This window comes from Vigna radiata, unplaced genomic scaffold (genome assembly GCF_000741045.1).
Source record: "Vigna radiata var. radiata cultivar VC1973A unplaced genomic scaffold, Vradiata_ver6 scaffold_111, whole genome shotgun sequence".
Lineage (NCBI taxonomy): Eukaryota > Viridiplantae > Streptophyta > Magnoliopsida > Fabales > Fabaceae > Vigna > Vigna radiata.
This window is the reverse complement of record NW_014543596.1, coordinates 86750-98571: the sequence shown is the minus strand read 5'-3', so window position 1 is coordinate 98571 and position 11822 is coordinate 86750. Positions and strand designations below refer to the sequence as shown.

Below are 11822 nucleotides of genomic sequence, written 5' to 3'. Positions count from 1 at the left end.
GTGAGGGTTTGGCGCAAAGCGGACAATATCTTACCAGTGTGGACACAAAAATGTGCACTTTTCTAGGTCTTTAATAATGCGTGTGATATTCCTTTGTCCCAAGTACCTTCTCCTTGTATAAAGAGAGATATGATCTTTATGCAGATTTCTGAAGAAGTTGATGTGTATTCAGAAGGAAATTCCACTTGACAAATGGTTCTATGAATTTGTTTTTTCTTCTTTGTAAAGCATGTGAAGGGTTTTGTTTGTTGGAACTTAGAATTTATTTCTTGGCATTCCGTGTTTTTTTCTTGGACAAGAGATTTTGTCTCGGCTTCCATGAAACTCATAAAAAGTCAATGTTGGGTTCACATCCATGGCCTTCCTTTAGAGTATTAGCACCCATAAGTGTTCATCTCAATACTACATGGAAATGGTACGTCTTTATCTTTACATGATTATACCAAGAATAAGTCTTGAGGTTTCTTTGCACATGTATTGGTTGATGTGATTTGTTAAATGATTTGCTTAATCAAATTTTGGTGGAAAGACCAAGATTTACATTTATTGTTGATGTAGAATATGATAAATTGCTTCTATTTTGTTCAAAAGGTAAAATGATTGGTCATGATTTATTAAATTATAATTGGTTACAACAGGATGTCAATGTAATTTATGGTGAAGACAAAACAATGGCACAAAAATACAACATTATCATACTAAAGTAGTTGATTCATAAGATGGGGTTGAGGGCTCTTTAGCTCACATGTGGAACCTATGGTGGAGCCTGTGATAGAGTATATGGTTCAATTTTTTTTGTGTAACCTGTTGTGGTGTAACCCATTGCTCAGTCAGAGCCTGAGCCAATGTTGGATAATCATAATAATATTTGTGATGTGATTGAATATTCTCTTGTTAAGAATCTTGATGGTGGTTTGCCAAAAAAATATAATTCCTTGGTTTGTATGTCTCATTTGGAGGATGTATTTATCATTGGCAACAGCTTGCAAGGTTTACAACAATTAGATTCAACTCATTGTAGTTCAATGACAATTACCAGTCCTTTGACATCTAAGGAGACTCGTTTTGTAGAGGGATTGAAAATAGCTTCTAAAAGGACTAATATGTTCAATGAAAGGAAAGATTCCAATACTAAAGATGATGATAAGTCGGTTCAAACTACAAGGAAATGTGATAAGGGTATGCCAAAGAAAACTAATACAAAATCCTTCAAAGCAAAAACTTCCAAAAATTAAAGGCCTTTTTTGGATTGTAAAAGGATTGACTAATGATAAATTTTTTAGTGTGTTGAAAAATTTGTCTTTTTCTTAAAATATGAGTTTAAAGTATGAAATGATTTTCGTGAAAGTAGATAGTCTTTCTAAAGTTGACATAAGCACACCAAAATGTACGTTATGTGAAACAACTTTAGTGCATCCTTCAAGATTTTTGACATCGACTTGGACTTTGTGAGATCTTTATGATAAGTACACAAAGGTTATAAATTTTTTTTTTAGACATAATGTTAACATAAAACCATTGTGTACATGCATGTTGTCATATGAGACATTTTCTCATCAGGTGAAAAAATAGAGTATATGTGTTATATTGACTGTCAAATAAAGACTACATTTTACATGACATATTGTATGAAAAGTGCATGCTTTATATTCTTCTCAAACATAAATATTGAGGAATTTGTCTCATTTATAGGATATGTATTTAAAGAGTTTATTATAAGAAGGTAACTTCATAAAAACAAAGCTTTCTCTAACAAAATATAGACTAAAAACATTATATAAGCTTAAGATTGTAGAAAATAATGAAGTATTATTAGTCTTCACATGTCTTTGTTTTTATTTTATAGATGCTCAAAATATGATCATTATGTATATGGAACGATTATCTTAATTTTTTGTTGTTGTAATTCTGATATGGTATCTTTTCAATATTAATATGCAAAATTATTAAAATTAAGTGTGCAAGAGTGCTTCTATCTTCTTATAAAAATTACTTATTTCATATACACTTGTTGTCAATGTAAAAATCGTATGGAAAATATAATAACAAGTAATATATATGTTCCCTGTTAATTATACATGATATAAACAATCTATTCAATTAAGATATATTATTTCGACGTATATGTTAATAAAGTAAATGTTCATTCAAATATAAACAAATCATGAATAAAAGGTTTACGCTTTAAATGTTGTATATAAATGAGATTAATTAACGATATTATTACTATTATTATTATTATTATTATTATTATTATTATTATTATTATTATTATTATTATTATTATTATTATTATTATTATTATTATTAAGGAATGAGTTTTAGAGTAAAAATGGAATTGATCATGTTACATTATTTCCCTTTTTAACTGTCATAAGCGTTAGCCTGTTTGGTCATCTGTTATAATCATCTTCCATCTAATTAGGAATAATTAGATTAATATTTAGTTGAATTGATTATGATCAAAACTTTATATGTCAAGCTTGTCTAATGTTTATAAATTGCTTAAAGACTTCTTTGATAACGTTAACACCAAATTATTAAGCTTTTCGGTATTCCTTTCTTATGCTAGACTAGTAAACAACATAGCACTTCCTTAATCCCACTTCTTCTTCTTTCTTTCTTCTTCTTTTTTTTTTTTTTTTTTTTTTTTTTTTTTTTTTATGCATAAAGAGAGTATGCATTGAAATTATTTTTGTCAGTAAATTTCTAACGCCAAATTTAGTAAATAGCTCTTTATGCCAAATTTTGAAAATCTTACTTATCAACGAAAAAAAAACTTACAAAAAATAATGACATAAAGAGTAACTATTCAGAAGAAAGATAAGAATTAAAATTATAAAGAGGTTTTTATTTTACAATTTTTGTCTCCTTTGAAACTTTATTATTCAAAAAATTGAATTCTCTTGCATTTTATATGAGAAAATTATTTAACTTTTTATATTGAAATCCAAGTTAAACAATGATTAGCATTAAATATTTCTTAAGCTATAACTTATTGCAAAGGTTTGCATTAGGCTTAATTTTTTTTCTCAAATCATATATATTTTATATCTTGCTCTAATAAATTTTTTAAATTTGGATTTTTGTAATTTTTTATTTTTATTTTTTGACATTTCTTATTTTAGATTAGTCCCTCGAAAATATTTATTTTTTATTTTTCCATTATAATATATAGATTTATTCATTCTAATTTCTGTAAAATATTTTATTAGCCATTACAATAAAATTTCATTTTAAATTAAGTATTTTATGGTGTACCTTGATACGAAAGTAAACTAAAACTTAAATCTCAAAAAAGAAAAAGCGTAAAGAAACAAACAAATCACTATATTTTACGGACTTAAAATATATTTAAATTTTGTTGTGAGAAATGAAATCATTAAATATTTTCCTACTAATATACTATTAATAAAAATGGTTATTCGATTACATATAAAAAGCAAAATAAAGATGCATCCAAGATCAATTTTTTTATCCAGTTTAGGCCTATAGTTTAAACACAGATCTACAAATTGAAAGTCTATCTAAATGTTAATATATGTAAACCTAGGAGTGACAACAGTAGTGTCTATCCCTAATGCTCTTGTAATAAAATTTATTTTGTCGTTTATCTGGTTATTAATTGGGTATTTGTTTAAAAAATTAAATATTTTAAAAAAAGTATTTTATAGGTTTTTAAAATGAATTTCAAATAAGATTATAATGAAAAAAAAAATATAAATTCAAACGATAACTAAATAAAAGTTAAAATACAAGTCTAAATTAATGGTACCTAAAACATATTTTCAAATAAAAGTAGTTTAAAAAATAATTCTTACAGAAATAACATTTTAATATTTATGTTTTCCTTTTCAATATATTCACTTTAACCATTTAATTCTTTATACAAATAACACAGTGATGCTATTAGTAAAACTAAAATGAAATATTAAAAAAGAAATACTAATGTCATCATCAATTATTTCTCTGTTGTTTTAAGCTTCATCCACTATAAGAAAATAAAAAAGATATTTCATTATTGACGAAATTTGATCTTGAAAAAAATCTATTTGTAAATTAACAATTGTTCACAAATTTTTTCAATAAAAAAAGAAACTTGTTGATAAAATAGAATTTATCGATAAATTTTAGGATTTTAATTATAAATATATATTTTTATCGTTAATAGATTTGTCACTAAAATTTATCTAGAATTTTTATTATCAATAGATATTTTGGTTGTAAATTATGTCAAAATGGACACCAATAGACTGTCATAGAAAAATCTGTCGATAGTTAAATTTTTTAAAATCTTTTGACAAATTTGTTACTAATTGTATGTGTTAAAAGTCATTGATACTTTTGTTGGTAAATTTGTTAATGAGATGGATATCAATTTTCCTACCAAATCTAATGAAATGTGTTGCAAATTAAATGGAGATGGGTGAGAAAAGAAGGCAGAAAAAGAGAAGCAATAGGAGAAAGAGAAGGTGGTGACAATGATAACAACAATGATAATGATGGTATGGGTGATAGAGGACAAAGAGGAGTCAAAGTTAATGGACATAAAGATGACGACAACAAAGGAGAGAGATAAAGAAGAAGAAGGGAAGAATAAGAAAACAAGGAAGAATAAGAATAGGAGGAGGAAGAAGAAGAAAACCAAATCACGAGATTTACTGATGGATTGGGGAGCACATTTGAAACTTCTTGCTAACACATTGGAATTCTCCATATTATTGCAATAAATGTGCTACCACCCAAAGGAATTGAGCTTCAGAAAATAGTAGGATCTTGCATACAGGTAGTTTCATTACCATTCATGAGCATGCCATTCAGATGGTACAAACTTTCATTTCTTTTGTATTTATTATGATATAAGTTATGTATTTTAAATTTTATGTGTGTGTGAGTGTATGTGTATAACTCCATATTTTGTTATAGGTACAAGAGTTAGGATGGGTTATGCATGTTGATGAGGTATTTCAACAAACTTATCTTCGAAATGGATCTAGCCAGTTTGTTGATGAAAGGTCTTAGAGAACACATGTAACCAAACACTTTTACTATTATTTGCTCTAAACTTTAAATTTGTTTTATTATTTCTTTTACTAACACTATGCAAAATATTTAATAAGAAGAATTTTCAAGTAAACTCTCACATGTTAGATCGAAGCAAGGGTCATGTCTTGATGCATCAAAAGACAATAAAGAGGATGATGACATCATTAGGACATAGTGTTGGGTCGTCGTCGTTGGTGAAAAAAGAAAACATGAATTTATGGGATATGACAACTTACTACAAATTACATTGTTAGAAGATGCACCTTGAAGTACCATCTATTTCTAGCAGTGTTGAGGAGATCGTTTTCCACCTCACGTAATGAGTAAAAAGATATGACCAAGAATTCAACAATTTGATAAAAGAGTTTGCAAGTTTCAAAGAACTGTTGAGATTGTTGCCTTCGCATTCACAAACTTCTATTCAATAGTCTCAGTCTAGCATCCCTTCGATTCAACAACGACCCTCTCCAATAAAGCCCACCCTAAACCACCCCATACTAGTCTAATTCTAATGACTATGTAGATTATTAGATTTTTTTTTAATCTTTATAAACATATACTTTAAAACATATGATGTTTGTATGAATTATATTATTAATGTGTTTTTATGAATATTAATATGATGTAGGATTTCATTGTTTGTGTGGTTATCAGGTTAAACTTATGTCTTGGTTTAATTATGTGGTAAAACAAGTATTGTCCACTGCACTTAAATTTGTCACATCATTTATTGATAAACTTTACCGGTAAATTTGTTGATAATATCTCGTACTAGGTCACACAACTTACAGATGGATATTCTCTCAATCATTATTGACGACAGATATCCGTCAATAATTATCAACAAGTGATATTTGTCAATAAATATTATCAACAAAGATTTTACCGACAAATTTTTTCCCATTAATAATCTTTATAAAAACAGTTATTACTATGGATTTTTTAGTTTTCGATGAAAAAATATCGATGGTAAATTTTATTTTTTTAGTGATAATATTTCTCTTTTTTGTTTTTTCTATCCTTAAAAATAAATAGAATCAAAACTCATTTGGTAACTAAAGGAAGACTTTAGATCTCTATTAATTATATAAAAGATTTTTCTATTATTTTTTTTTTCAAATCAAACGAGTTATGTGTAAAATTAGTATGATGCTAGCTAGCATTCCTAAATTGCATGAAATTGAATGCATTCTAGTTATCACTATTTGTTTCGTAGGTGCGTAGAGAAACCAAGTTTCTGGCATTGTAGCTTTAAAAAAAAATGTGCTAACGTGTGTTAAACCTTGGCCAAACTTTATAAAATTTTGCAGCATAAATTTGAGTCAAAGTGGAGGGAGGGTTGGTGAAAAAAATTAACCTACAAATGAGATAATGGAGGCAAAATCATAAGCCATAACATGATTTGCAATGATGCGTAAAACCATGCGGTCGTGCCGGTGCTCTCCTTTTAATTAATGCAACTTTCTACCATTATCAACAACTAATCACTCTACCACGATTAATTAGCCACCAAATCTGAAAACTTCAAATAACCAAATCATTATGTCAATTATTCTCCTTCTTTAGTTTATTAGATCAATTATGTTTTGTAGGTTAAAACACAATTAAAATTGTATAATTGTTGAAATTAACTTATCTAAATTATATAATAACTTGAACGAACCAAATTATTAAACTATATAGACATGTTATTTTAAACCATATATGTATTAGAATATATATTTTCAATTTTCAATTCATTTTAAACTATTTTTCCCCAAGTTCAAATTTATATAAATAGTAAGAATTTGAAATAATACATTGGTTAAACATGTTTTACATTTTAGGCTTAATTAGGTTTCAATTATCCATATATTTGAGTATTTTTAATTATTATTTTGTATATTTTTTAATTGAATCATGATATTTAAATTTTTTACTAATTGTGTTTGTCCAAATGTTATTTTATTATATTATCTTGTTTATTTGTTTTTACTTACTAAAAAATGTGAAATTTTTTTATTAATATAAAATGGTATTGTGATCAATATAAAACAACAAATGATTTTTATTGTTTTCATTAAAAATATGTTAGATAAAAAGATAACACAATGACAATTATATTAATGGTGGTGACATGATCTTTTAGTCAGTGTAGATGATAATATGAAAGTCATCGAAAAACATGTCAATCTCATTACCTATGTCAATCATGATCACAATGACAATTCCTTGATTGGTGTAGATAATAACATGGATGTCATCAAGCATGTCGACCTTATTATCCAATACATTTTTAATAAAAATTATTATACAATAACTATAAAATTTTATATTTCTTAACACGTAGAGGTAAGTAAAAAAAAAACGGTCAAAAAGAAAATTATAGTCACTGTAGTGAAAGAATTAAATGAGAGGAAGTGTTTTAAAAAATTTAAGTAATCAATAAAAAAAAAGCATTTAATATAAAATCCTAAATGAAAATGATCATTAAATCCATAAAGAACTTGATACTTAACTACTTGTACTTACTTTTTATCTCACCTAATGCAAAGAAAACAGAAGACGATGAAAACCATGCACTTTATTAGATGCATATTTACGTTGATTTTGGAGAGATTAAAAGAAATAAAAGTGAGTATTTAAAATTTATGAGGTTGCGAAGGTAGCTACTGTTTATATGATGGTAGTTATATAGTATGTTAGGGGACAGCTATTCTAGCTTTGGAAGTTCACCAAATCTGAAATTGCTTCTATTTTGAGTGAAGGAATCCAAAGTCACCAATCCATGGATTAAGTAGAAGAATGGGAGCACTATCACTTTTATTTCTTTGCCTGTTACTCCAAAAACAAAGTAGAAAGCGACCACTAAAATCACATTCGCAACACTAACTACCTTCCAACTAAAACCATACAAAATGAAAAATCTTTCAGGTGAAAAGCCACACGTAAGCCAAATTCTTCACTTGGGTAATCACTAAGATTTCTAATTAAGCTTCCTAATTAAATTTTAATCACGGTATTTAATCTACAACACACGAACCTACGAGGGTGTAGTTGTTTTGTCCCAGAAAAGAAAAAAAAAAGAATATGTTTATTAGGGATAGGAGAGGTCATTGACTTATATAAAAAATCCATTAATTTGGTTAGGTGATGTCATAGAGAGATGTTGAAATTTTAGTCACATGATGTGATCCATCCTTGGATACTTTAATGATTGTTAAATAATAAATAATCAACCACCTTCTTCCATCAATATCCCTCGGCTTTTGTCAGTTTTGTGTTTGTTTTTATTTTCTTTATTCATATAAGTAAAGAACATGGCAGATAAAAACTATTAAAAACAAATTTAAAACTCGTTAAAAAACATAAACTGATGAAAAAGTAAAACGATCGAATCTAAGTATCCTTGGAAATTGAGCTTGGGTTCTGGAATGGTTGTAGTTTTGCTTTTATGATTTTGCCATAAAATACAACACTTTGAAAAAGCCTATAAATGAATATAATGATGTAGACCTTCTATTAAAGTCAAATTTTGGGTGCCTTTATCTCTTCAACTATATTGCTTGCAAGTGAAACAAAGTATATCGTAGTAGTGATGATATATGAATCAAATATAGCAATAGATCTAAAGGGCATTCGTAACAGTTGCAGGGTTGTGACTAAATGGTCCCCAAAAAAGAGAATCACGTGCATAGATGCATTAAAGTTACTATATATCAGAAAAGCAAACCAAAGTTTCACATTATAGTGTTATATCTAATTCAAGCCCAAGAGAACCGTAGAAACCTTAAGTGTGACTAGTTTTCTAACTCTTTGTTTGAAAAGAAAAAAAAAAAAAAGATATTTATGAGAAAGAGAAAACAAAGTGTTGCTAATTCAAACAAGTTACGTATCGACAAAATCAAATTGTATTCAAAAAATATTATTGAAGTTTTCTTCAACCAAATAAGTCTTTTGTTAAATTGGAATGTGTTTGGCGAGGCTATTTAAATTCTTTCTATTCATTTAATCGAGTAATAAAAGTTTATTTAACTAAATTAGACTCTTTTTTTCCTGATTTAGCAACGGTTGTTGAAATTCCACATCAATATGGCGTTTAAAAATTGTTGTTTGCTCAATTTTCATTATCTTATCGTCACGATCATGACCCTTCTTTTATACACTTTTATCCCATAGTTTAACAATTAGCTTTGCCAAATGTTTTAATTTGGTTCATCAGTTTTAAGCTTTCAACTTTGACCCAACTAACTTTTTAATTTTTAACTAACTTATTCCCTACTTTTGTCAAATACACCCTCAATTAGCAAAATCAATTTGTTTGACTCAAAAGAGCTATGGACCAAACTGAAATATGTATCATTGTAAGCTCTTTTGTGCGATTTTTTTAACATTTAATTTTTTTTAAACAAATTCTCAAATGATAAGTTATGTTACCCAAAAAAATAGACAACATTATTAGAAAAAAAGAGTCTTTTATCAATAATTTAACATTGTATTATAATTCTGCTGACAAAGCTTTTTATGTAAGTAAAATCAAATTAGTCTCTATATATGATACTACAACACAATTACATAAAATTTTACAACAATACAGCGTACTATTAGTAGATACTGAATAGGTTAATTATACAAGTAAATTAAGGGCAATTTTAGCTATATACTATGATTTGTTTTTCTTTGTAGTCAACCCTTGTTATATACTGCATAATGAAGAGAAAGACATTTAGTCCTTAATGTTGAAAAATATAATGAGAGAAAAAAGATGGTTACATAAATAATTTATTAAGTAGTGAGATGGTGATGAGTTGAAGAAGAGTAATGAGTTTGTACAAGTATCTTTATCCTTGAAGAATTGGTATAAGATCCGATGCATGTATTATAAAACTCTCAACGTTCACTCTTTGTGGGACACAAACTGAGATGGTAAGAGAAACACATCCCCAAAAGTGCATCCAAAGAAGCTAAAGAGAAATCATTAAATGAAAAGGAAGAGATTGTGATTTCATGATTATATTCCCACCATTGGATCTCTCTATAAACATCTCCTTAACCCCTTATTTCTTATCTCTTCTTTCTTCTGCTCTTCTTCATTGTTTTCTTCACTTCATGCACTTCAAAAGGGAGCATCAATGTCAAATCCAGAGTTCCTCACCAAGGATGACAAAGAGAGCGATTTCCAGATTCTGAAGAGACCCATGTTGGAGTTCCAAACTGAGAACATTGAAACCCTTTCAAGCAGTTATTCCAACTCTAGGTATTCACAAAGCATCAAAGGTAGAGATGAAGAGAGAGAAGAAAATCGACAGATCTGTAGAGTAACTCCATCATCAGAAGAAAAGGAAAAACTCAAAGAGGAGGAAGATGAAGAAAATGATGGTTTCAAAACTCCAACTTCTTTGGACCACAAGATTCTGGTGCCCTCTCAGTGCCCACCTGCACCAAGAAAAACCAAACCGTCTCTGAAAAGAAAAGCATCTTGTTTCAACCACTGCAACTGCAGACACCCACTTGATCTGTCAAAAGAGGTGTTCGAATTATTGTTCCCAGCCCAACAAAGCACCAAGAAAGTTCGAAGACAGGATCACGAATGATGCAATAATTTTGGTGCAAAACCCACATGCACCATACAGTTTTTAGGAACGATCAGTCTCTTAAATTGATTTATGTATCTCAAAAGATTAGTTTCTAACTCCCAGTCAAGGATACCCGGATTCAACCACGAAAATGGAACACAGTTTCCATGTGCATAGCTCATAGCAGGTGCAAAATTTTGGTCAGCATCGTCGATTTTCATTCTGGTACGGTCAATTGATTTGTCTTGGACCTTTTGTCTGTTCCTGTTGAGATCTCATAATTAGTATATAGATATATATATATTCTAAGAGCAATTTGTTAAGGTGTAAGCCGAAAAGATAAAGGGATTTGAAAAGATTAATGTGAAGTTTGTGTGAATGGCAGTTGTAGAATTTCTAACTTTACCACTGTTCCGACCAGTTTACTTTTGTTCCAGTTAAGTTGTTGGTGCTGCATGTTTATGCACCGGCCATGTTGTAAAGGAAGAGAATCGATTCTGATAAGGTTTATTTTGAACACAAAAAACAAAATCAAGATTCATCTTAATTAGTTAAAGTGTTGAGTTTGGTTATCGTTTTCTTTCTGAGATTCTTCCTTCTGGATTACACTTGGAGAAGGTGTCTTCGGATTCCATAAAGATGACCAGACACAGTTTCTATTGCTGGAAACATGAATAATTATGTTCTTCCACTGCCATGCAGTCAGTTTTATTCTACATATAAATTATTATATAATTAATTGCTTTCTTTTATTTATTTTTTTCTTTTCATCAATTATAAAACATTTCAAAAGTACCTACCTTATTAAGTATCCTCCAAATAAACTAAACCTAGTTATAGAATTATTAATAATTAATCAATTGAAGGGTTTTTTCTTTCAATGAAGCTCTTTTTTTTTTCTCCTTGTACATATAAATGTTTATATATTATGACAACAAGGTACACTTTCAAGAATTATTTATTATTATACTATAACTCATTAAAAATAAAACATTTAGAGATTGAAGTTTATCAACTAGTGATGTTTTTTTTTTTTTTTTTTTTTTTTGTAAAAACCTAGGTTTAAATATAGACAAAATGTGAGGAGTGTGGAGCTTTAAGAGGATAGTTTTTAACCTAATTGCAATGGGTGGATCTAAGAAAATAAGAAACATTAGTTGTTGGGTTTGATGGATCTCTAGCAATGTACTACCAACTAAATCAATTAAACTACTTTAAGAC

The 11822-nt window shown here is 28.3% G+C and overlaps 1 protein-coding gene across 1 annotated transcript; it reads left to right on the top strand.

The window, feature by feature from the left end:
* The first annotated feature begins 9943 nt into the window (after positions 1 to 9943).
* LOC106754546 (cyclin-dependent protein kinase inhibitor SMR3) lies at positions 9944 to 11188 on the top strand. Its single transcript, XM_014636565.2, has one exon. The coding sequence runs from the start codon at positions 10158 to 10160 to the stop codon at positions 10617 to 10619; it is 462 nt and encodes a 153-aa protein (XP_014492051.1). The 5' UTR covers positions 9944 to 10157; the 3' UTR covers positions 10620 to 11188.
* Positions 11189 to 11822: the final 634 nt, after the last annotated feature.